A 25,659-nucleotide genomic window follows, 5' to 3' on the forward strand; every position below is an offset into this window, starting at 1 on the left:
CTCCGTGTGTTTGTCCGATCCGTTTTTGAAGCTGTCCAAGTTGGTGGCCCTGACTGCCTGCAGTGGGAGGGAGATCCACAGTTTAACTCTGTTGAGAAGAAGTGAATCTCTTAATGTTCAGCTTCACTGCATGCCCACGGTCTAGCGTTATGAGAGAGGGTGGGTGGGAATCTTTTAGGAATGCTGTAAGAATTATTGGGGGACGTGGGTGGCGCTGTGGGTTAAACCACAGAGCCTAGGACTTGCTGATCAGAAGGTCGGCGGTTCGAATCCCCGCGACGGGGTGAGCTCCCGTTGCTCGGTCCCTGCTCCTGCCAACCTAGTAGTTCGAAAGCACGTCAAAGTGCAAGTAGATAAATAGGTACCGCTCCGGCGGGAAGGTGAACGGCGTTTCCATGCGCTGCTCTAGTTCGCCAGAAGCGGCTTAGTCATGCTGGCCACATGACCTGGATGAGCACCGCAACCCCAGAGTTGGCCACGACTGGACCTAATGGTCAGGGGTCCCTTTACCTTTAAGAACTATTGGGTTAACTCCAGGGGAATAGGCGCACACGCACACAAACAGAGAGAGAGAAACGTGGTCTGCAACTCATATTTGTTTACCCTGAGAGGCCAGTACAGCTGCAGATAAGCAGGGTGGAGCCAGTGTGGATATATGTAGATAACCCAGCCTTGCAATTTGCCCGCTCGCCTCGGGTGAACCGAGGAAGCTGCAGGCGAGGGCTGGAGTCCCAAAAACTTCCCTCCAGGGTTTTCCTGCTGGGACCTTTTTGCATGCAAAAACAGACACACTCCAGCACGGACCTGCGGCTGTCCTCCCCTGAAAGCCAGATTCTAGTCCTCAACAGTTCAAAATCAAAAGCGGTTTAAATAAGAGCAAAGGGAAGGTTGCGGGTTCGAGCCCCATGTGGGGCAAAAGAGTGCTGCCTTGCAGGGGGGTGGACGAGATGACCTCAGGGTCGCTTCCAACTCTACAATTCTAGGCTCCTACAGAGACACAGAAGGCAGATTTCTTTGGCATTCTCTTCAAGGCCAGCCTGCCTAGCTACCTAGCAAGCGAGGGTCTCATTTTTTCAGGCGATCTTCCAGCGGTTTTTAAGAAGGTCAGACCCATTCCAGGCCTCCAGAGTTTTCTCGGAAACCTGGGACGGTCTCCCGGCCTGCGTAGCAGACAGATTCCGGAGGAAAACATGTTTTGCTGGGCTGGAAGGGGATCGTCCAGTGGGCTGGGAGGGGAGGAAACCAATGAGGGAGAGAGGGAGGGAGGCGTCTGCAGTTTGCTTGGGCTCATAAACGCTTGGGGTCTCTCCCCTGGGAGAGGACTTCTGGAGGAGAAACACTGGCGGGGGGGGGGGGGAAGGTCTCCTTTCCAGTTTTGCATCCTGCTCCATTTCTGGATATTGCACAACCGGCGTCTTGTGCAACCAGGCCTGCAAGTGTGCGTAGTTGCCAACTGCTTCTCCCTGGCAGGGCTCTTCTGCCTTTAAGAGCCCCAGGCGAGACTTTCCGCCAGGTGCCTTTCCTTGCCTCTGATCCATTCCGCGACCGGCTGGATCCTGAAGCTGTTATGGGTGCAGCAACCATAATATTGGGTGGGCGCAGAATTTGTGCATTGTTTGCAGGCCCTGCCAGTATCCCTATTTTCCTGGGTTGTCAGAAGCCCGGTCCCGGTTTCTGATTTGATCCCAGAATGTTGCACTTTTTGTTAAGGTAAAGGTAAAGGGACCCCTGACCATTAGGTCCAGTCGTGGCCGACTCTGGGGTTGCGGCGCTCATCTCGCTTTATTGGCCGAGGGAGCCGGCGTACAGCTTCCGGGTCATGTGCCCAGCATGACTAAGCTGCTTCTGGCGAACCAGAGCAGCGCATGGAAACGCCATTTAGCTTCCCGCTGGAGTGGTACCTATTTATCTACTTGCACTTGACGTGCTTTCGAACTGCTAGGTTGGCAGGAGCAGGGACCGAACAACAGGAGCTCACCCCGTCGCCGGGATTTGAACCGCCGACCTTCTGATCGGCAAGTCCAAGGCTCTGTGGTTTAACCCACAGCACCACCCACGTCCCTATTTCCATCAGAGAAATGTTGGAGGGCATGGGTTTGGAGGCTGGAGGCACTCTGCACCTGCCTCATGATGGGCTTTTGAGCTGGTTCTTTTTAAAAAAAATAATGGATAGGGTCTCACAAGAAGCAGAAAATTTGCAAGTGATACTACCTCTCCCCTCTTTGCAGGAATGAAGGAGGTTTGCAAGGCAGACCTGGACTGCAAGAAAACAACAGCTGTCTGCCCCTTGGGGAGCGACAGAGCCCATTGCAACCAAGAGTGCATCTGCCCATGTGCAGAAAGCCAAGGGCTACACGTAAGGGGTCTCTCTTGGGATCCTGGGGATTGGCCCCAGAGCTTTCTGCCTCCAAAGCAGCTGCTCTACTGTTGAGTTATATCATCATTTCCCTAAAGGCGACGTAAGGTTGTAGTCCTCATGACTGCGAACAAAGCTCTGATTTCCATAGGAACCTATGAAGCGGAGACCTTTTGTGGCCCGTGATTATCTGCACCGTCGAGGGCATTTTGGGAGATGATATATGATGAGATAAAAAAAGATGTTTAAGATTACTATACCAAAAAAAGAACAATCCCTGGAGCTTTTCTTTTAGGGATTATAGGGACAGAAATTACCCCAAAAAGACAATTAAGACGATTAAGTTGTTTACAACTGCAGCTAAGATTCTCTACACACAAAAAAATGGGAAGAAGCAGAAATTATCACCAAAGAAGAATGAATAAGAAAGGCAATGGATTATGCCAGATGGGCAAAGTTAGCGGCTAAAATAAGGTTTTTGTGGAAGAGGAGGAAACCCTTCTCAAATTATTTAAAGAAATATTATTACATGACAAACACAGGATCAGGATTCGAACCCTGAGCAACAGAGGGGTTTAAAGATTACAGTCATTTTGTCAAGGTTTGAGAGACAGAAAATAGGGAGCAGCAGAAGGAGAGAAACAGGAACATTGTGGAAAAGGAGGTGGGAAGTCGGACAAAAAGAGTTTTTATTGTGCATTGAAATGTATGTGTGATTTTATCATATGTGGTGGGAATGTAAGAAAACAAAGAACTTCTGGGAAATGATATATAATGAGATGAAAAAGATGTTGAAATATAATTTTTTTAAAAAAAACAGAAGCATTTTACTTGGTATTATAGGTCAGGATATTAATAGGCAAGATGTTAAATTGTTTTTATATGCAACAACAGCGGCAAGAGTATTGTTAGCCCAGAAATGGAAGCAAGAAGAAATTCCGACGAAAGAAGAATGGATGACGAAATTAATGGACTATGCAGAATTAGATAAAATGACAGGAAGGGTTCGAAACCTGCGGGAACAGAGATTTACAGAAGATTGGAAGAAGTATATGAATTATTTGAAGAGCAACTGTAATCAACAAATTACGCTACTAGGACTACAATAAGTTTTGTAGGTAGAAATATATGAAGTGCTACAAAGTAGAAAAAGAATAGAGATATTGGTTGAGTTTTAAATGTAACTGTATACTAAGAGATTAGATTGGAAAATTTTAAGACTGGACTGATGGAAGTCAAAATATTGAATAAGATGAGAAAATGTGTTTAATTACTGTTGAAAATGGTATGTTAAAAAAACTAATAAAAACTTATATATATGTATAAGAAATGTACGTGTGAAATTTTGGAAAACTTAATAGAAGAAACTTGGGGTGGGGGGGGAGGGGGAGGGCTGCCTGCATTGATTGACGAGAGGCTCTTGTCAATCAATCAAGGAACCAGCTCCTTCTGCAAGCCAAGCAGCCGCTCTGCTTATCGGGGTTATTAGGGAGTCAGGCGCACCTCGTCTCGTGGTAACCTTGCAGTTATGTAATCCCTGGCAGGAGCTCTGCAACTGTTTTTCTGTGCTGATAACGCCCTTCCCCTTCACTCCGCAGAGTCCAGGGACCTGCCTTACCCTTCAGGGGAGGAGGAGCGACCTGCCCGGGCGGCAGCAAAGGGGGACTCCTGTTTCTAGTCCTCTCTGTTTCTCGCTTTCTCGCCCAGCTGTCTCTTTAAACTGCAGCTTAATGCAGGAAAGTAGGGTCCCTAATGCACTAGGGAGTGGCTGTGGGGTTAGGGTCCAGGGTTCGGCACCCGGGGAAAGACTGGCTGTCCGAAACCCCACAACGCTGCTGCCAGCCTGTGCACGCAAAACTATTATTACTACGACACGTACGATTGTGTCGCTGCTCACCCTAGTAATAGGGTTGTCAAATTTGCAGATGACACAACCGTGATTGGGCTCATCCCTGAAAGGGAGGGTGAAACGGATTATAGAGATGAGGTGGAGCGGCTGACAGAGTGGTGCAGAGCTAACAACTTGCTCATAAATACAAGGAAGACAAAGGAGCTTGTGGTGGACTTCAGGAGACAGAAGAGCAATGTCTAGCCACTTTTGATTGATGGGGTCTATGTGGAGAGGGTAACAACGTTCAGATTTTTGGGCATTGAATTACAAGAGGATCTGTCCTGGAGTGTCAACACAAGGGGGCTTGTGAAGAAGGCGCAGCAGAGACTGTACTTTTTGAGAATTCTAAGGAAAAACCATCTTCCGCAGAAACTGCTGCTTGCCTTCTATCACTGTGCCATTGAGAGCGTGCTCACTTATGGCTTATGTGTGTGGTACGGAAGCTGTACTACCCAGGACAGGATGGGGTTGTGCAGAGTTGTTAAGGCAGCAGAGAGCATTGTTGGCTGCCCACTCTCCACCTTAGAGCAGATTTATGCCACAAGGTGCCATAGGAAGGCACTGGACATAGTAAAAGATCCATCGCATCCTGGTCACTGTCTCTTCGAGCTCCTGCCGTCGGGACGGAGATACAGGACGATGAAGACAAGAATGAGCCGTCTTAAGAACAGCTTCTTCTCCAGAGCGATCTCGGCCCTGAATGGGAAGCCTGGACCTTGAAAGTCATCTAATCTTCCTTGCTGTACTATGCTGTATTGTTTTAATTAGTGTTTTTATGGAGCAGTCAAGTAATTTCGTTGTCCCCGAGAGGGGGTAATGACAATAAAGATATTATTATTATTATTATTATTATTATTATTATTATTATTATTACTACTACTACTACTACTACTACTACTAATTATAATAATTTATTGTTTATACCCTGCCCATCTGGCTGGGCTTCCCCAGCCACTCTGGGCAGCTTCCCACATAATATTAAAATACAGTAATGCATCAAACATTAAAAGCTTCCCTAAACAGGGCTGCCTTCATCTAAAAGTCTGGTTCAGTGGTACCTCTGGATGCGAACGGGATCCGTTCCAGAGCCCCGTTCGTATCCTGAGTAGAACGTAGCACATGACTGCACATCTGTGCATGCCGCGTTTCACCGCTTCCGCGCATCCACATGACATCATTTTGAGCATCTGCGCATGCGCGAGCGGCGAAACCCGGAAGTAACACGTTTCGTAACCTGAAAACGCTCAACCTGAAGCATATTTAACCCGAGGTATGACTGTAGTTGTTTTTCTCTTTGACATCTGGTGCGAGGGCGTTCCACAGGGCGGGTGCCACCACCGAGAAGGCCCTCTGCCTGGTTCCCTGTAACCTTACTTCTCGCAATGAGGGAACCGCCAGAAGGCCCTCAGCGCTGGATCTCAGTGTCCGGGCAGAACAATGGAGGTGGAGACGCTCCTTCAGGTCTACTGGGCCAAGGCCATTTAGGGCTTTAAAGGTCAACACCAACACTTTGAATTGTGCTCGGAAACGTACTGGGAGCCAATGCAAGTCTTTCAAGACTGGTGTTATGTGGTCTTGGTGGCCACTCCCAGTAGAAGTATGAATGGTCTCCCTTGGGAGGCAGCGGAGGCTTTGAAGCCGAGGTTGGGTGGCATTATTTGTCACGGATGCTTTAGCTGAAATTCCTGCATTGCAGGGGGTTGGGCTGGATGACCTTTGAGGGTCCCTTCCAATGCTACGGTTCTGTTATTGCATGAAAAATTATATCTATCTATATGTAATAAAGATAAGGCCTGCAAGAACACCTGGGAAAGTTATTGAGGTCACTCTGCCAAGCAGAGGGCAATTTAGGCAGCAATAAAACTCAAGAGAGCTACGGGGAGTCAGCCTGCTCTGCCACACCTCAGCCTGGGTGCTGCTGCCAAGGCGGCCCCGTTCACCTCCGATCTGCAACCGCACTCCACATTAACAATCGCCGAACCTTGGCGCATGAGAAGGAGGCAGGGAGCAGGGCAGCCAATTAGAGAGGAGCTGGGCCTGGGGCGGCGAAAGAAGAGGCCTCCCATTGCTTCCCTGCACGATGCCCCGTTCTGGGTGCTCAGCGAGATGGTGCTGAGAGAGAGAGACACCCCACTCAGCCCTTTGCAGGCTCATCTTCTTACTTAGGTTTGCATCCCCATCATGGAATGATGCCTAACTATTTTTATAATTTAAAATTTAAATTATAATAAAATATATAATTAAAATATAATTTAAAATTTAAAAATATTTGGAATGAGTTTCTACAAAATTTAGTAGGTTATTCATATTTACATACATATTAGGATAATAATAGGGACGTGGGTGGCGCTGTGGGTTAAACCACAGAGCCTAGGGCTTGCCGATCAGAAGGTCGGCGGTTCGAATCCCCATGACGTGGTGAGCTCCCGTTGCTCGGTCCCTGCTCCTGCCAACCTAGCAGTTTGAAAGCATGTCAAGTGCAAGTAGATAAATAGGTACGGCTCCGGTGGGAAGGTAAACGGCGTTTCCATGCGCTGCTCTGGTTCGCCAGAAGCAGCTTAGTCCTGCTGGCCACATGACCTGGAAGCTGTACGCCGGCTCCCTTGGCCAGTAAAGCGAGATGAGCGCCGCAACCCCAGAGTCGGCCACGACTGGACCTAATGGTCAGGGGTCCCTTTACCTTTACCTAAATTAAAATATATCTAATTGCTGTAGACTTCTCTTTGCTGTATATAAATACAACGCAATTAGAAATTTTATATTAAAAATTTTATATTATAAATAATATTATAAATTCCCCTATACTCCCCACTCCCCTTCCCCATGTATGATATCAGTTTTTTGGTTTTTGTTTAACTTCTTCCGTCTTGTTGTGTTTTTCTCGCAGGTAAACTTCTTAAGGGTTTCATATACTAATAGGAACACTGCAAACTTGACCTGGTAGCTAATTGGCAACTGGTTATGGCTCCTGAAGGCCAGGGCATCAGGAACCACCGCCACGGTGAATTTCCTTACCAAAAGCCCGCTTTTAACAAAGCTCCCTGTCTGCGGAATTAAACAACGAAGAATTGCAGACTTGGGGCCCCAGGGGTCATCTAGTCCAACCCCCTGCAAGGCATGAATTTCAACTAAAGCATCTGTGACAGACGGCCGTCCAACTTCTGCTTAAAAACCTCCCAGGAAGGAGCGTCCACCACCTTCCATCCCACGATCAAAGAGCTCTCACTGTCAGAAAGTTTTTCTTGACGTTGAGTCGGAATCTCCTTTCTCGTCGCTTGAAGCCATGAGTTCGAGTCCTACCCTCCAGAGGAGGAGAAAGCAAGCTTCTCTCTTTACTTTCTTTTTCTTCCTCTATCCCCCCCCCTTTTGTTCTTTTAAAGTCTTTGTCTGGTTAAAAACGCGGGAGAAAGATATAAGAGCTTTGTATTTTCTCTTATAAACCTCATTTATTTATTTTTAAACCAAGCGTGTCTCTTTAAGAATCTCTTTGGGGTGAGGGGGTGGCCTTTAAAAACAGAAACCTCTCTGGTCTTACAAAGCCAAGCCCTGCTCTCCCCAGGAAAGGATTTGGAGAGTCACCTGATGGCAGAAGGGACAGACAATGCTTTGGCACACGTGACACGAACAGGAGTGAGTCTGTACGTGATTACAGACAGGGAGCAAAATTTCACTGGAGGGGAGACAAATTGCTTGCACAATCTTAGCAGGCCTTGCAGCAGGTCGGAGCTGCTTGGAACTGCTTCGGGTGTCCATGACGAGCTTTTTTTCGCTTTCCAAGCTTTTGCTTGTGTGTTGAAACTGGAAGGAGTTGCACGAAGAACAGGGACTCGGGCAGGGGGGCAACAGGGAGGCATCTCCCTGGGGATACGACTTAGCTCCCTGTTGGGACCGGCTGACTCAATCCAAATATGTAGTCTGGTGGGCAAACTATTGTGTGTGCATGTGTGCTGAATCATATAATGGCAGAGTTGGAAGGAACCCTCAAGGTCATCCAGTCCAACCCTCTGCGATGCAGGAAGTGGGGGGGGGTTAATGAAGTTATAAGCCCCACCTCCCAATCTCCCTGCCCAGTTACCCCACTCTACCTTGCCTGCTAAAGATGCTTGCTAAGAGAGTTACCCCAAAAATAAGCAAGAGAGTTACCCCCAAGTTTAGGCAAGACCAGAGCAGTGACTCACGCAGAGAGAGAACGGGCTGCCTCATCCGTCCCATACATCTCTGCATTTGGAGCAGTTTGGAACATTCAATTGTGCCCAGTGCAAAAGCGTGGCAAAACCGGTTCTCCCACTCTGGCGAATGATTCCAAGGATGCACACGGGCGCATCGTGCAGGGATGCAACAGGCAAACTCACTTTCCAGAGACAGATCGGTGCATGTGAAGACGCTTTGCATACCTATAGGGAGAAGAATGGGACGCGGGTGGCGCTGTGGGTTAAACCACAGAGCCTAGGACTTGCCGATCAGAAGGTCGGCGGTTCGAATCCCCGCGACGGGGTGAGCTCCCGTTGCTCAGTCCCTGCTCCTGCCAACCTAGCAGTTCGAAAGCACGTCAAAGTGCAAGTAGATAAATAGGTACCACTCCGGCGGGAAGGTAAACGGCGTTTCCGTGCGCTGCTCTGGTTCACCAGAAGTGGCTTAGTCATGCTGGCCACATGACCCGGAAGCTGCACGCCGGCTCCCTTGGCCAATAAAGCGAGATGAGCGCCGCAACCCCAGAGTCGGCCATGACTGGACCTAATGGTCAGGGGTCCCTTTACCTTTACCTAGGGAGAAGAATCAGGCTATGGATGCACAAGCAGCTTTTGAGTCCAGCCCCTCATTATCGACCTTTGGACTGCTAACTTTCATTTTGTTGCCAGCAGTGGGCTTAACCTCTGAGAATACACAGAGCTCCATACCCTCCAACATTTCTCTGATGATAATAGGGATGTCCTGTTTAATAATAATAATAATAATAATAATAATAATAATAATAATAATACTCCAGCCACTCTGACAAGAAAAACATAACATAACATTATAAAACTTCCCTATGCAGGGCTGCCTTCTGAGGACATCTTCTAAAAGGGTGTATATTCCTCCAATGAAAACAGGAACGTCCTAAGGAAAATCAGAAACTGGGACGGCTTCTGAAAACCCGGGACTGTCCCTGGAAAATAGGGACACTTGGAGGGCCTGTCAACCCCTTCTTGATAGGTGTCGGCCTTTTAAAATGACAACAATGTGAAGTTTAAGGGGAAATAGTAGTCTCTGAGCATGCACAGAGTGATGCCTGTTTGCAGAAAGACACTGGTTTTTAGAAGCTGTCTTTACTGATCATGGAGAAACGGCTGGTGGGGCTTGACAGAGCCCTTTCTGTGGTGGCTCCCATATTGCGGATTCCCATTCCAGAGAGGTTAAACTGGCTCCCTCTTCGCTCTCCTTCCAGCAACAGGCCAAGACTTTGCTTGGAGAGGCCTTTGGACAATGGCGATTACTGGGCTGCTTGGCAGGGCAAACAGGATTTTAATGTCTGGTTTCAAATGCGCTGCGATGTGCTTTAATTATTGTTTTTCATTAACCTGCCCCCCTTGTCACTTTGCATTTCCGAACGTTGCTTTTCAAACGCTGCAAGCCTCCTCGAATCCCAACCTGGGGTAGAGAGGAAGGTGTTACAGATCCCGGGAAGGCACCCCAAGGGGTCATCTAGACCAACCCGCCGAAATCCAGGAATGCCGTGGGATAAGGACTGGGGTCGCATCTGTCTTTGGCGAACGTGGTAGACGAATCGTGGCGTATTTCGCACCCTCTACACTCCTGGGTTGTTCTGGAGGCTGGATTGGGTGGTCTGGTCATGCAATAAATTATTATTATTATTATTATTATTATTATTATTATTATTATTATTAACAACAATGGGCATGTGAAATTGCACATACGCATTTGCCTGCTTGCACACCCTCTGTCACAGCGGGCAGGGTGGAAAAGTGAAGGAAGCCGGATAGGGTTGGACAGGGGGACGGATCCTGCAATGTGGGCTCTGGTCTCCAGGAGGAAAAAAAGGGGCTAGGCTTTGCAGAGGTCACCCATAAAAGAAGGTTTGCAGGTTGTGGATTTGTGCATGTTTAGAAGTACCCACTGAAAAGATGGTAAAAGTTGGGGGTGGGGAAGGGAGTCGGTCGCAGGAGGTGAGGGAGTAATCCAGGCACTCCCTTCCTGGAGGAGACGGCAGGAGCAGAAAACTCTCTGCACATGTTTAGAGGCATGCACTGTCTTCTCTCTCCTGCTGCAGAGGCACTCTGCCCATGCCTAGAGACACCCCTTTCCCAGAGGAGACGGCAGGAGCAGAAAACTCTCTGCACATGCTTTCAGGTACTCTTTACCCTCTCTCTCCTGCCGCAGAGGCACTCTGCCCATGCCCAGAGGCACTCCCTTCCTAGAGGAGACGGCAGGAGCAGAAAACTCTCTGCACATGTTTACAGGCGCGCTCTACCTTCTCTCTCCTGCCGCAGAGGCACTCTGCACATGCCCAGAGGCACTCCCTTCCTAGAGGAGACGGCAGGAGCAGAAAACTCTCTGCACATGTTTACAGGCGCGCTCTACCTTCTCTCTCCTGCCGCAGAGGCACTCTGCACATGCCCAGAGGCACTCCCTTCCTAGGGGAGACGGCAGGAGCAGAAAACTCTCTGCACATGCTTTCAGGTACTCTTTACCTCCTCTCTCCTGCTGCAGAGGCACTCTGCCCATGCCCAGAGGCAGCAGGAGCAGAAAACCCTCTGCCCATGTGCAGAGGCCCTCTCTGCCTCCCCGCTGGCCTCTGCCGGCTGCTGCCCTTCCCTTCCCGGCCCGGCAGGCGGAGGCGGAGGCCGGGGCGGGCCGGTGGGGGTCAGCTGATGCAAGCGGGGGCCGCCGCCTATATAAGGCTCCGCGCGGCGCCTGCTCGCAACCTCCCTTCCCGAGCCCGGCTGTGCCTTTTCCATCTACAGTGGCGCCAGCACTGCGGAGCCCGAGCCTCGGTAAGGGGGACCGACCGCGGGCCGGGGGGAGGGCTGCCGGGGGCCGGATCAGATCCCCCCCCCCGATCCCCGGGCGCTTTTGCAGAGCCGCGTCCATTGCATTTGCAAAAAGCGATTTGTAAAAACCAGAGACGACTGGATCTCCGTAGTTCTGCAATGGAAATTGGGGGGGGGGAGAGAGAGAATGGTTGGGAAGAAGCCTTAAGATGGGGGGGGGTGAATGCCCCCCCCAGCAAATAAATAAAGGAGGCCGGGAGTATTGCATTTCCCCCCCTTGTTTGCAAACTCATTGCATGGCGCGCGCAGCTGAATCTGTCTTGTGTGTGTGTGTTTTTAAGGGGGGGAGGGGTTTTGCAGTGGGGAAGGAAGGGGGAGGGGCTGGGGAGGCAGCCCTTCACTCTCCCCCCCCCCGCTATTCCCCTTTCTCTCCCCTTTTTACCCTGTTTTGGTGCCCCCACTTATTTTTTGCAAATGGGGGGGGGGTGCAATTCTATGTTTTTCCTTTTGCAAACCTGGTAGCATTGAAAAGGGCCGGATTGTGGTGTTGTTGCTGTTGTGTTGCAAGCCTGGGGAGGTGTGTTTGCGGGGGGGGGGGGAGGAAGCTTTGCGGGGCCGTATCCGTTTCACGCCCCCCCCAAAATAGTGAGCGATTCTTTTTCTCCTCCCCCATTTTACCTTCTTCCTCAATGCAATAATAGAAAATGAACTCACGCGAATGATCACGCCCCCCCCCCGGGCTCTTGCTATGCAGGATGTAGGGTTTTTTTCGGGGGGGGGGGTGACTTAGGAAATAGTCCACCCCTCCTGGAAAAAAGGGGTGTGTATTTTTGCTGTGTTATTCCCCCCCTCCAATTGCAGATTTTCAGAATAAAGTCCAGAGAGCGTTGGGTTTATTATGATTTTACTGCAAATCTGCGAGTTTCCTAGATCAGCTGCAAAATAATATATATGGTTTTTGTGGGTCGACAGGGTGGGGGAGGAAATATTAAAATTTTGTGTTGTTGGGGGGGATATAACACTCCTCTCCTGCATCTAACTGCAACCACTGTTTAAATCTGTGGGCAATGACCACTGATTTCAGTGGGTCTACTTGTGAGTAGGGCTTGAGTTGGCTGCACAATTCCTGCTTTGCAAAAGGCCTGTGTGTGTGTGTGTGTGTGTGTGTGTGTGGTTCCCCACCCCCTTTGTACACACCCCCTTTCCCCTTCCTTCCCCGAGGCCTGTACTTCCAACATCTGCCTTCGCTCCAAGAATTTTGTTCCCCCCTTCCTTTGAAAAATAAAATAAAATAAAGCAACACTTCTTTCAAATAATAAACAAGGGGTGTTCTTCCTAAGCTTTGCATTGCATCACAAAGGGACGAAAATCTGGTGCAACACACAGAGGGAGATGGAGATATTTTTGTAATAAAGGCCTTGTGTCGGAGCTGAATCCTAAACGCACAAACTATTATTACTGTGATTATGACGATGATTATGATTATTAAATACGAGGATTTCTGTGCAAAAGGGCTTCTGTTGTCAGAGAAAAATACTTGCCCCCCCCCGAAGCCCCCACTTCTTTGTGTGTTTGCAAAATCTCTGCTTGCCATTTTCTATATTTCGGGACGCACTCTGTTCCTGTGTTGTGTTGTGTTGTGTGTCATTTGCAAACCGTCGCTCTCATTTCTCTCTCCTTTTTCCAGGAGTCGGGTGCTTTGCTTTTAAATTTCCTTTGTCAAAAATGAGATTCTCTCCCCCCCCCCAAAAAAACCCCCAACAGCTATTTTATGGTTATGCACCCAGTGGCTGAGTCTTGAACTTTTTAAAAAATAAAAATAAAACCTTTCTCTTCTTTTCTCCCCTTTTACAGGGTCTCCTTCGGCAGACCCGGACTAGCTTCACCCCAGTTTTTCCCCCTTCTTCGCCCCCCCCTTTTCTTTTCTTTACTCCCCCCTCTTCATTTGCATCTTCCAAACCTCCAAAATGGTGCAGAAAAAAACAGAACTCAAAGGTTTCCACCGTTCCTTCAAGGTAAGATTAAAACTATTATTATTTAACAGAAGTCGTGTTGTGGAATTAATGTGTCTGGGTTTTTTTAATGCCTTCTGAAAGTTGCTTCCGTTTTCCGTTTTTCCCCTTTAAAAAAAAAAGTTGTGTTTTTGCAATGCAGTCCCAGGCATATATATAAATATAAAGAAGCCCCATTGAATTCAATAGGGCTTACTCCCAGGTAAGTGGGCCTAGGCTTGCAATGCCTTTGTTGCTCATTGGTAAAAAAAAAATGTAGAGACTTATGTTGGGAATCAAAATATGTGCTGTGAAACCGTTTGCACTGAAACTTTTGCAGCACGTATATCCATTATAAAAAGGCTTAATTTTTATTTTAAGCTGCATGCAAGCTTCTGAGCTACACGGGACTCCTAGTCAGGAGAGCTGACTCGGGATCCTGTGTGGCACAGGTGGTCTTCCTCAGAGTAGTGGAAAATACTTCCTTAGTAGGTCTAACCCTGAAACTTTTCCTGCTGCAGATATAAAAGCATTATAATAATATAATATAAATCCTATTCACCCCTACTTAGAGAGGCTAAGGATTGGACCACCTTCTCCCTGCCCTCCGCCCCACCAAAAAGCGAGTTTTTGACCTTGTCCATGAAAGGATCATCATGACTTGAGGGTCTCTGCCCCGAGGAGATTACAATCAAAGGGGGGAAATCAGCATGGGGACGTAGCAGGTGGTTGGAGCCAGAGAGGAATAATAATACCTTTATTGTCAACATACAACCTGAAACCAACCGACATAATAATGAATAAAAGGAACCCGACATAATAACGATTAAAAATAATAATTAATAATGACTTACGACACCTTAAGTCGTAGGGTTTGTCTTGGTGGGTGGGTGTTGTCAGAAGCAATGCTTTAGCGACAAGTTGTGTTGCAGTTTCGGGCGTCTGCATGGAGCGCCGTACATTTTTACTTTTCTGAGTTGTTTGCGAGATTAATTTATGCTTCCTAAGAGGAATTAATTTGCTGCTGGGTCGGCCGCCTAGAGGAGAAGCCTTTGGCGCTTGCAAGCTCTTTGGAAAGAGACAGCCGGGTGCTTGCATTTAATAAAGGCTTGCTTGCCGTTTCGCTGGCGCCCTGACATGCAATGGTGCTGGGGTTCTTGTGTCTTTTTGTGTGTGTTTTGCTGAATGAGCAAAAAGAGGGTTGTGTCTGTTCCTTTGGCCGGAACGTGTGTTTAGGGAGCTGGCCAGGGCCCGACTTCTGTGTTGTGCAAGTGCGTCAGGGAATCCTGTCCTTCCAAACTGGTTGCCTGAATTGTTTGGGGAGTGATGCAAGTCGTGTGTACGCGCCGCCTCAACTTCCGTGATTTATGAGCCGATGGCAGTTCCCCAAAACCCTTTGGCAGGCTTGCTTGGTGGCAACATGACCTCTCTGCTCTCCATAGGCAGGTTTCTAGTCCCCATGGAGGCAGCGATATTGCCTGCACGCTTTCTGCAGTTCATGTTGATCCTCAGATGCTCTCTGCTAGTTGCAGCCAGGTTTCTAGCCCTCATGGAGGCCGAGATGTTGTTGCTATAGGTGTGTGCGTTTGTGTGGCAATGGTTGCTTGCGCCCTGTCTCCTCTGAGTAGAACCTGGTTGGACGCCTCCCAGGTTGAATAAATGAGGCCAAATTGGATAATGCCGTACAAGTGTTTTGTTTTTGTAATTTGCACGAAACAGGATCATGGCTGGTGTGAGTCAGGATCCTGCAATGTGGCTCCAATTGTCTGAACTGCTGAGTGGCAGGTGACCTTTAGCTTGTGAAATTACGGGTTCCTGCTACCCCAAAGGGGACCCTGCGTAGCTCCGTTGGTTAGAGCCCGGTTCTGATATTGCCAAGGTTGTGGGTTCAGTCCCCGTCAGGGACAGCTGCACTCAATTTCAAGCAAAACACCTGGAAAACGCTCCCAATATTTTTGCCTTTCTTGAACAGGCAAAAGGAGGGAGGAGTCCTGGGGCCAGACAGGCTTCCACGCCTGTCTCAACAGTCTTGTACCCATTTCTCAGGCGGGATAGCTGAGTCCCGGTTGGTTGTTTGGGCCTGCAGATTAATTCCTCCCTGCAGGGCTGCCAACCCTGCGCTCAGAGTCATGGGGTTTGTCCCGCGATGCGCCGCCTCCCTCCCTCCCTCCCTCCCTGGTTGCCGAGGGCTCTTCCTAATTATGGGATGCCGGCGTCCTGGTTGGCAGAGGCCACGCGGGAGGGCTGGTCCTCTGCGACTCGGAGCCAGACTGGTTGGGCAAGTCGGAAGAGAAGCTGGGAACAGAATCATAAGAGTTGGAAGGGGTCCCTGAGGGTCATCCAGTCCAACCCTCTGCAATTCAGGAATCTTTTGCCCAGCGTGGAGCTCGAACCCGCGACCCTGGAGTTTCATTGCAGTTCAGGCCTGGGCTGGATTTGCCAGGAGAACATTGGAAAGAGTGCAGGATGAGACCTGGCCTAGCAGCATCCTGTTCTCCCAGTGGCCAAATTACCCCCAAGAACCTAGGGATCCAGATAGACTGCTGCTGGACAGGGAGGTTCCATAGGAACATAAGAAGAGCTTTGCTGCAGGATCAGGCCAAGTGACCCACCTGGCCCAGCTTCTGTTCTCACTGCGACTCACCGGATGCCCCCATGGATCTGACCCAAAAGAGCCACTCTCCCCTCCTGCAGAACAGTCTCCTTTTGGAGGTTGTGGCCTCTCCTTCCTTGGAGATCTTCACGCCAGGGTTGGGTCTGTCCTGGGTGCTTGAGCTGAGATCCCTGCATTGCAGCGGGTTGGGCTGGATGACCTTGAGGGTTCCCTTCCAGCTCTACGATTCCATGCTTTCCAGCAACTGGTCTTCAGAAGCACTTCTAGCCTTCCTTACTAGTAGCCCTATCTGCCGTGAAGTTGCTTCATCCTGTTTTTTTAACTCTTCTGGGTTGGTGGGCATGGCTGTCTCCTGCAGCAAGGAGTTCCATAGTTTTAACGGTGCACAAGAAGGGCTTTCCTCTGTCCGTCCCAGTTCTCCCGACTGTCCAGCTTTGTTGGGACGTCCGTGAGCGTCTGTGATAGAGGGAGAAAAGCTTTTCACTCTTTTCCCACGGCAGAAGTAATCTTACAAACGCGTGCTTGCTTCCCTCTTCTCCACATTAAAAGGCCCAAATGTTGCACGATTTTTTGCAGCTGGAATAATCCTGCAAACATTGCGGACGAGTAGCCGTGTGGGTCAAGACAACACAGCCATGGGGGGGGGGCCTCTGGTTCTCCGGTCATCGGTGCTGGGCTCCAGCTCCCAGTTGCCACCATAGCCCAATGGTCAGGGATGATGGGATATGTAGTTCTGCAAAACCCAGCGGTTCCCTTGGCCTAGAGCTGTTTCTGTACTGGGGCGGCGAGGCTCCCTATTAATTACTTCGTTTGTAGCCCGCCGCCTTTGTCCACGGAGCTCAAGGTGGCGCCGTTCCTGGTTCTGTTCAATTAATCCATGTTCAAATATATATAAGCCATGTTCAACTATATAAAAGGATGTCACATAGAGGAGGGAGAAAGGTTGTTTTCTGCTGCTCCAGAGAAGCGGACACGGAGCAATGGATCCAAACTACAAGAAAGAAGATTCCACCTAAACATTCGGAAGAACTTCCTGACAGTAAGAGCTGTTTGACAGTGGAATTTGCTGCCAAGGAGTGTGGTGGAGTCTCCTTCTTTGGAGGTCTTTAAGCAGAGGCTTGACAACCATATGTCAGGAGTGCTCTGATGGTGTTTCCTGCTTGGCAGGCGGTTGGACTCGATGGCCCTTGTGGTCTCTTCCAACTCTATGATTCTATGAATCAGCCCAACAGCCCTGCAAGGTAGGCCATCCTAGCCAGAGCGGCGATTCCGACGAGAAAAGTGACCTTTCCAAAGGGTTTTGCTCTGTCCTTTCTCCTGCAAAAGGCCTGCCTTCTTCAGTCCTTTGCAGGTTTCAGAGTCCGGAGAGTTGAGTTTGTGGCTCAATTCGAACCCAGGTCTCGCCTGCACCAGCTGTGAGATGCCGGTTTTGAAACGGTGCTCAGACTTCCGGAGTGAATCTGTGTGGCGTCAAGGTCGGGCACCGAGGAGTCTGCGACTCCAAACCCTCACTGGACTTCCTGGCTGATTTCTGGAATATCTCTTGCCCAGCTTCAGCCTCGCAAGGTTGTTGTGAATATAAAACAGTAAGCTTCCTTGCTGGTCCGTGTAGCTCGGTATTAACGGCAACCAACTGGCAGCGCCTATCCGGGGTTTCCTAGTCAGAGATACTGAGGATCACACCTAGGCTTTCTGCATGCAAATCTTCCCTGCATCGCAGCGGGTTGGGATAGATGACCCCCTGGTGTCCCTCAAAAATCTATGCTTCTATGATAACTATGGGGTTGAGAGAGGGAACCTTTTTATAGGCTGCCTCCATCTATGCCTCCAAATCCCCTATTCCCTATTAACCCCATTCCCTGCCCTACAGCCAACCTCATGGGGTTTTCTGCCTGCAGATAACAGCTGCTCTTAGAAATAATCTTATTTTCGTTTCCCTCTCCAGCGCATGCTGAGATCGCGTACTCCATTCCTCCTTATGTAATGCAAAATCTTTTTCTTTCTTTTTTTTTTGCAATTTAGAATGCGGGTGTGTGCCTCAAACGCCCAATTTTGCACACAACATGCTCCCCCCCCCCGTTGCGTTTCCTGCCAGTATTTTTCCAAGAGATTTCTTTCAAGATGCCTTTCGGGTTGGCGATGGCCAAAGCCTCCCGGCCACCCTGTGACTTTGCTGCCTAATCTCAAATTAATGCCCTTGCGCTTATTTTTAAACATGCCGACACACACACACACAGCCTGCACAATAGATTTCCTTGCATTTATTGCTTGTCATGAAATCCTGGGTCCTTAAGTCGATAAGTATTGCTGCACAACTCTCCAGTTTTAAAAGACTATGAAAGGACTGTGTGCAGCCTCAGACCTGGGTTTGTGTGCACGCACAAGTGTGTGTTTCACGGGGTGGAAGAAGGAGGCTGCTGAATGGAGGCGCGACGGGAGAGTTGCCTGCAGTTCCCCCCCTTTTTGCACCCTGCGATTTGCAAAACTCGCTTGCAGCCGGATGATGTAACTTCTCCGCGGCTGGGAGGCCCCGTGGAGGGATATTTGGCGCAGCGCGGGCATGGGTTATGTAAGCGCATCTTGGGCTCCGCAGTCTGTGCGTTTGGTGTGCAAAGGCGCAAGGGAGTCGCATACGGGGAATTCCCAGACCCGAGTTTTGCAAAATCCAAAGTGGCAGGAGCCAGAGAGGTTGAAGGAGAAACCCGGAAATGGGTCTGTGGGTTTTCCTGTTTTTTTTTTGCATTTTTTGAGGGATAGGTGGAAATTAAGCAGGCACAAAGGGGATCGGGGGTTGGCGCAAGCAGAGCGGAAAAGAATAAGTAATAATAATAATAATTTATACTCCCCACTCCAGTCTGGCTGGGTTTCCCCAGCCACACTGGGCGGCTCCCAACACATAGAAAAACACAATAAAACGTCAAACATTAATAGCCGCAATCTTTCTTTTAAAATGTTTTTATTAACAATTTCAACATAACATATCAAAATATATCATATTCATTATTTTCTCTCTTACCCCCCCTCCCCTCCCCCAGAGATTTCTCAGCAAATATTATTCTCCGCATGTTGTAAAATTATACCAATCATTATCTGTCTACCACGTTAACAATCAATACATTTGTGTATGTTTATTCAAAAGCTGCCCAGGAGTCCAACTCATTTTGTTTTTTAAATAATTTGTAAAAAGTTCCCATTCTTCTTTAAAGTCACAGTTGTCTTTATCTCACAGTTTGTATATCAGTTTAGCCAATTCTGCGTAGTTCTTCCATTTCTCTTGCCGCTGTTCTTTATTAATAGCCGCAATCTAATACTAAAAAGTCACAATGTGCCCAGTCTCGTGCATTGAGAATGGATTAAAGGGGTATGGGAGAAGGCTGGCTTTCAAAAGAGGAGCTGAAGGCTGCGGATAGAATCGTGAGCTGGAAGGGAACCCCAGGGCTCATCCAGCCCAACCCGCTGCAATGCAGGAATCTCAGGCCAAACATCCATGACAGGTGGCCGTCATACCTTTGCTTCAAAAACCTGCAAGGGAGGAGAGTCTGCAACCTGTCGGACGGCGCTTACGGTCAGAAAGTTCTTCCTGAGGTTGAGTTGGAATCTCGCTTCTGGTCACTCGAAGCCATGGGTTCGAGTCTTATCCAGGAGGAAACAAGCTTGTTCTCTGCTAGGGACCAATGCAACGGAGGGGTGTGTTTTGTGTTCAGAGAGTTTGAACAAAATATTTCTACTGTGGGAAGCGCCCGCCTCCTTCACCTGAGTAGATTTCATAACAGCCTATCCAGGCTGCGGGTTCAAAAGGCGCCGCTTGTTGCAAGGCTGCCGCTCCCTCTCTTTTTTTGGCCTGGAATGAAATGGGGGTGGATTTGCTTTGCGGTCAGGGGCTGCTAATAATGGGGTTTAGGATGGGAGCGGGGGGCTTAATCCTTGGATCCTAGTTTCCCCCAAGGGAAGAGTTTCTTGAGCATGTGCAGAGAGCACTCAAGGAGCAGGCTTGGAAACTCAGATATAAAAGCCAGGCACCAAATCTTAAACTAGGGTTTCCTTTTGGGTGAAAGGAATTCCAGGTCGCCTTGTTGGGGCCAGAGGACTCGGAAAATTGCGCCTGACTCGGAATTTCAAACGCTGGTTTTGCTGCTGGCGCTGGCCCGGCTGCGACGACGTGGAGATATCTGGGCGCCATTTGAAAACCTCTGCTTTAAGAATCTAAGAGGTTCTTAGAAGACTGGAGTAAATGCTTGGAACTATTTGAAAAGCAATTGTAATAAAACAGATTACGCTAGTAGGACTGCAAGAAGGAGGATTATGTGAAATATTGCAAGGAAGACTATGGAGAGAATTATTAGTTAATGATTAAAAGTAATAGAGAAATTAAGAAATGCATAATAATAATAATAATAATTTATTATTTATACCTCGCCCATCTGGCTGAGTTTCCCCAAGTGATAAAGAACGGAAAATCTTCAGAGGTTGTTGATGGAAGTCTAAAATATTGTATAACATAAGAACTTACGTTCAATGACTGTTGGAAATGATATGTGAAAAAAATAATAAAAATGTATATAAAAGAAAAGAAAATCTCTGCTTTAGTCCACATTCAATGCCGTTTCCACTGTGCGTGTTTTTCCGCCTTACGAGTGAATTATCCTAAGAGCAAGCTGCAGTCAAGCAATGTAGCTGAGATCATTGAATTTTCGCGTTGGAAGGGACCCCAGCGGTCATCTAGTCCAACCCGCCGCCCCCCCCCCGGCGAATAGACATTCTGTTGCGGTGACCACAACCTAGGTTTAAGGTGCCCAGCTTAGATAGCTGAGTTTCTAAGGGTTGACTAGATGACTCTTGGGGTCCCTTCCAGCCATTCCCCGATTCTGCGACAGGCACTGTTCCCTGAGCTGCTCCTCTTCTACACTCAAGGTACTGAATATAGAATGTGGACTTGAGGAGCCTGGATGAGATCTCTGTTGGTTGGAGTGTGGTGCTTGATGATAATGCCAAGGTTGCGGGTTCGATCGCCGTATGGGACAGCGTTACATTGCGGGTCAGACTAGATGATCCTCAGGGTGCCTTCTGACTCTTAATATTCTACGATTCTATTCCTTAATATAAATGCTGGGGGTGTATTCAAAGTCCATTTGCCACCCACACCCCTGTGGGGCAGCCCAGAAAAGAATCTGCCACATGCTTTTTAATAATAATAATAATAATAATAATAATAATAATAATAATAATAAATTTATTATTTATACCCCGCCTATCTGGCTGGGCTTCCCCAGCCACTCTGGGTGGCGTCCACTCGCACACGCACGCTAAATCATGCTTCACGTATGCTCAGAAGCACAAAGCCGCTCACACGCATGCACAGAGTGGCACTTGGTCGAGCGTCCAGGGCTCAAAACAAGGTACCACTGTATTTATACCCTGCCCATCTGGGCGGCTTCCAGCAAAATATTAAAATACAATAGTCCTTCAGATATTAAAAGCTTCCCTAAACAGGGCTGCCTTCAGATGTCTTCTAAAAGTCTGGTAGTAGTTCTCTTTGAAATCTTGTGGGAGGGAGTTCCACAGGGTGGGCGCCACCACCAAGAAGGCCCTCTGCCTGGTTCCCTGTAGCTTTGCTTCTTGCAGTGAGGGAACTGCCTGAAGGCCCTCGGAGCTGGACCTCAGTGTCCAGGCTGAATGATGGGGGTGGAGACGCTCCTTCAGGTATATAAATGCGCAGCTCAGGTCCAGGAGAGGCTTAGTGCGCAGCTCAGGTCTAGCAGACGCCTCCTGTGTTTTCTGCTTTGAAGCACCTGGTGTCTCTGCAAGCTTCTTGCCTCGCCCTGCCCTGCCGTTCCCAAACAAGCAGTCTCCTCCCTGCTCATTATGGGCTGGATCCGGTGGGGCAGCGTTCCGGCCGGGTCTGGTTAGGCTACCCTGCGGTTCTCCTCCCCATTGCCCTCCTTTTGCGGCCTCCACCAGTCACACCTGTCCATGGAGACTGTCTACTGGGGAAGAATCAGTTTTCTGGTTTTGTTCTCCCTCGCCAGGCTGTCACGCAGCAGGGAAGGAACCGGTTTGAGCGCTTTCAAGGGAGTCGGCTCCTGCAAAGCTGCAATTGCAGGTTGCTAAGTTTCTAGTCCACAAGAAAAGTCCAAATTACTTTTTATTTTTTTAATCAACCGGTTCCGTCCGGGTTGAACGACACACAGAAGCTGCCTCTGGAAAAGCAAAACCAGCCCCTAAGTGGCAAAGTATTTTTTCAAAATGTACAAAATTTTGGCTGCCTGCCTGCGCCCATTAAATATCGTTGGGAGGAGGCAGGAGAACGTCTTTGAAGGTTTTCTGCGCTTGGGTGGCTGGCCGGAAAAAGTTGGCGTTGATGGCGGCTGCCTTTTAAGAAGCTGGCAGCTCAGGTCTAGCAGAGGCCAAATGTGCCGCTCAGGTCTAGCAAATGCTTTTTACTGAATATGCACCTCAGATCTAGGAGAGGCTAAGTGTGTAGCTCAGGTCTAGCAGACCCCTAGTATTTCCCCGGAAACTTCTTACCACCATTTCCCCCCTTTAATTCTGGCTTTGGATGTGACTCTTTCTCTCCCTTGCCCTTTTTTCTCTACTCCCAGGGCCAGAACCCATTTGACATCGAATTCTCCCAGTCCGCTCACCTGGATTCTGTCTTCAACTTCGAATGCCCCTCTCGGCCCGGTGAGCACCGCCATTTTATTTCTGTTTTGCTTTCCGAAAGGGGGTCAGGAAGGAGAAAAGCAGTTCCTGAACTGGGAATTGTCCTAGGTTTACGCCTCTTGAGATTCAGACAATTTGATGCAGGGCGTGTCTATTCCGGGCGGTGCTGTGGATTAAACCACAGAGCCTAGGACTTGCCGATCAGAAGGTTGGTGGTTCGAATCCCCGCGACGGGGTGAGCTCCCGTTGCTCGGTCCCTGCTCCTGCCAACCTAGCAGTTCGAAAGCACGTCAAAGTGCAAGTAGATAAATAGGTACCGCTCTGGCGGGAAGGTAAACAGCGTTTCCGTGCGCTGCTCTGCTTCGCCAGAAGCGGCTTGGTCATGCTGGCCACATGACCCGGAAGCTGTACGCCGGCTCCCTCGGCCAATAAAGCGAGATGAGCACCGCAACCCCAGAGTCGGCCACGACTGGACCTAATGGTCAGGGGTCCCTTTACCTTTTTACCTCTATTCCAGTGATTGTGAACTGCAGGGGAGAGGAGTGCGGCCCCCAAGACCTCTCCTTCTGGCCCTCATAACTCTCCCATTTATTGGGTTCAGAATGCCACCTTTTTCGTCTAATCTGGCGTTCATGGTTTCCTCCCCATCCTGTGAGGTGGGTTCAGTTAAGAAGCGGTGGCTGGCTTTGTGAACAGGTGTCGGGATTTGAACTCTGGTCTTGACCAAATTTGGGTCTCTAGCTGTTTTTGGACTACAGCTCCCATCGTGCCCAGCTAGGAAGACCAATGGTCGGGAATTGTAGTCTCAAAACAGCTGGGGACCCAAGTTTGGGAAACTGCTCTATCCGCTGCGCAGCACTGCCCTACTGCACAAAGGTGAAGCTTCTATTAATAGCCACGCCCACATTTGCCCCTTGGCCCCGCCCACAGCTGTCATGTGGAACAGCTTCCCCACCCTGGTCTTAACTCCTGTAATGGAGCCTCCCTTTTCAAAGAGAGTCTACCTTGAAATATAAGCCGCTGGCTGTTTCATGCAAAATGCAAAGTTTAAGGGCGACCTCAGAACCCAGCACGCCTCTGGCTTTAGGGATTGTTGTTGCCTGCCTGGTCCTGGGTTCAAATGCTGCTTTTAACTGTGATTCTCCCCCCCCCCCCCAAATCTCGTGGGACAGACATGCCTTCCAGTCAGCCCATCGACATCCCCAACGCGAAGAAACGGAACAAAAAGAAAAAACGCTGTCGGGCCACGGATAGCTTTTCCGGAAGGTTTGAAGGTGAGCCGCTCAAGTCGCTAGTCCTCAGCGTTTATTCTTGAAATCGTCACCTCCCGCCTTCCCTTTGCAGCAAAACGTTTTCCGCTCAGTCCTTGTGGCCTCGTGAGAAGGACTGCGGCCGCAAGAAGCCTGCAGCCAAGAGGGTTTCAGGAGAGATGTGTGTTTATTTATTCAAATTTGCAAACTTCGAAAAAGAAAATAAAAGCCCACCCTGCAATCTAAACAGACGATACAAGTGCATAAAATCTGCTGCAAAGGCTGGGAAAGGAAGTGGTGCTTTTCCAAAGGCTTATTGGAGATGGATTAGACCAGGAGAACTTGGTTCTCATGCAGTTGTTGGACTACAACTCCCATCATCTCAAACTAGCAGGGCTGGCAGTCAGGGATGATGGGGATTGTAGTTGAAAAACAGCTGGAGTCCCAAGTTTGGGAAACCCTGGATTAGACCCTTGCATTTAGGGAAAGGTTGGTGTAGACTGCACTGAGCTGGATGAGACCCAAAGGTGTGACGCTGTTTGAAGGAGACCTTCCTTTTTAAACCAGCCTGTTGGTTCAGAATCATGAGGACTAGCCCCTTGTTTTATTTTTGCAGGAACGGTGAGAGGCAAGGAGGTCTAGAACTTTAAACCGGCAGGGACTGCAGCTACGGGCTATTTAACTATTAGGCGGTCTGTCAGTATGCTTTGGTTTTGTTGTCGTTGATGTTCTGTAATGTGTTTTGAACGTTAAAGGGTGGCATGTAAATTGAAATAATAATAACAGCAAGAACAATGATGATGATGATCTGTAATTTGAGGCAAAGCAGGGAGAGGCGTCTGCAAAATTCAGGCAAAGATGGACGATGTCAAATCAACAAAGCCATCAGTTAAAATAAGATGATCTGGTTATTGGATTTTGTTTTGAGGAATGGAAGCCTTTTCCGGATCGTTTGGCTGCATGAAGAATCCGTGAGCAGGATTCGAACTATGAGCAGCAGAAAGAACAAAAGATTATTGTGCTACGGCTGCTAAAAAAGAGGGGAGATGGGCAAAGGGAGCGGGGAGCTAAGAAAAGCATCATGGAAAATGAGATGGGAAGTTGGTGATATAAAAAGAACATTTTTAAAATATATATTGGACTTTCATGTGGAACTTTTGGAATATAAGCAGAGTTTTTGGAATAAACAGAGTTCAGGCAATGACGCAGGAAATAGCACTTTGATTCCCCCCCATAATTCTCCTGTTTCCTTGTCTTTTTCTCTCTCTCTCCTCCGTCCCCACAAAACTTCAGACGTTTACCAACTCCAGGAAGAGGTCCTTGGAGAAGGGGCTCATGCAAAAGTCCAGGCCTGTGTTAACCTCATTACCAACAAAGAGTATGCAGTGAAGGTAAGGGAGCTTGGGGACTTTGGAGTTTGAGCCCCGGGTCGGGCAAGAGATTTCTGCATGGCAGCGGGTTGGGATGGATGACCCTCGGGGTCCCTCGCAGCTCCACAAATCTGTGATTCTCCCGGATGCCCCAGGGAGAAGCCTGCAAGCGGGATTCTCTCCCCTCCCACAACTGCATTGCGGTTTGGGTGTGAGATGGTTGTGTTGCGCTTTTACTGGTGCCTCTTATGGCTGTCTCTGACCACAGAGGTGCAGATCATAGCCAATTGTGGCTGCCGGCCATTGATGATCCAATCCTCCAAACCCTCCACAATGGTGGCCCTCGCCGCCTCCTGTGGCAGGGCGTTCCACAGGCCCTGCGTGAAGGTCTTCCCTGGGCCAAAATTGGGGGGTGTGTGTGGAATTTCCAGCATGAAACGTCTGCGGTAGTGTTTGGTGTGGTTAGCCGGGATTTGGAGGGGGGGAGAGAGAGAAACACTTCACAGGTAGGTCTTTGTGCTGTTGGAATAGGAGC

General features: G+C 48.9%; 1 protein-coding gene across 2 annotated transcripts in view; it reads left to right on the top strand.

Annotated features, from left to right (window-relative positions):
* Nucleotides 1-11,130: 11,130 nt before the first annotated feature.
* The window catches only part of MKNK2 (MAPK interacting serine/threonine kinase 2), a 36,838-nt gene continuing 22,309 nt past the window's right edge, over nt 11,131-25,659 (top strand). For both annotated transcript variants that reach the window (XR_008328335.1, XM_053372502.1), the window contains exons 1-5: nt 11,131-11,242; nt 13,094-13,254; nt 22,444-22,525; nt 23,677-23,778; nt 25,048-25,145. Coding sequence is in view for 1 of the 2 variants with exons in the window: in XM_053372502.1 (XP_053228477.1) it covers nt 13,207-13,254; nt 22,444-22,525; nt 23,677-23,778; nt 25,048-25,145 (330 nt within the window). In the remaining variant the exon portion in view is untranslated. The remainder of the gene's footprint in view (nt 11,243-13,093; nt 13,255-22,443; nt 22,526-23,676; nt 23,779-25,047; nt 25,146-25,659) is intronic.

Source organism: Podarcis raffonei, chromosome 18 (assembly GCF_027172205.1).
Source record: "Podarcis raffonei isolate rPodRaf1 chromosome 18, rPodRaf1.pri, whole genome shotgun sequence".
In the NCBI taxonomy this organism is placed as follows: domain Eukaryota; kingdom Metazoa; phylum Chordata; class Lepidosauria; order Squamata; family Lacertidae; genus Podarcis; species Podarcis raffonei.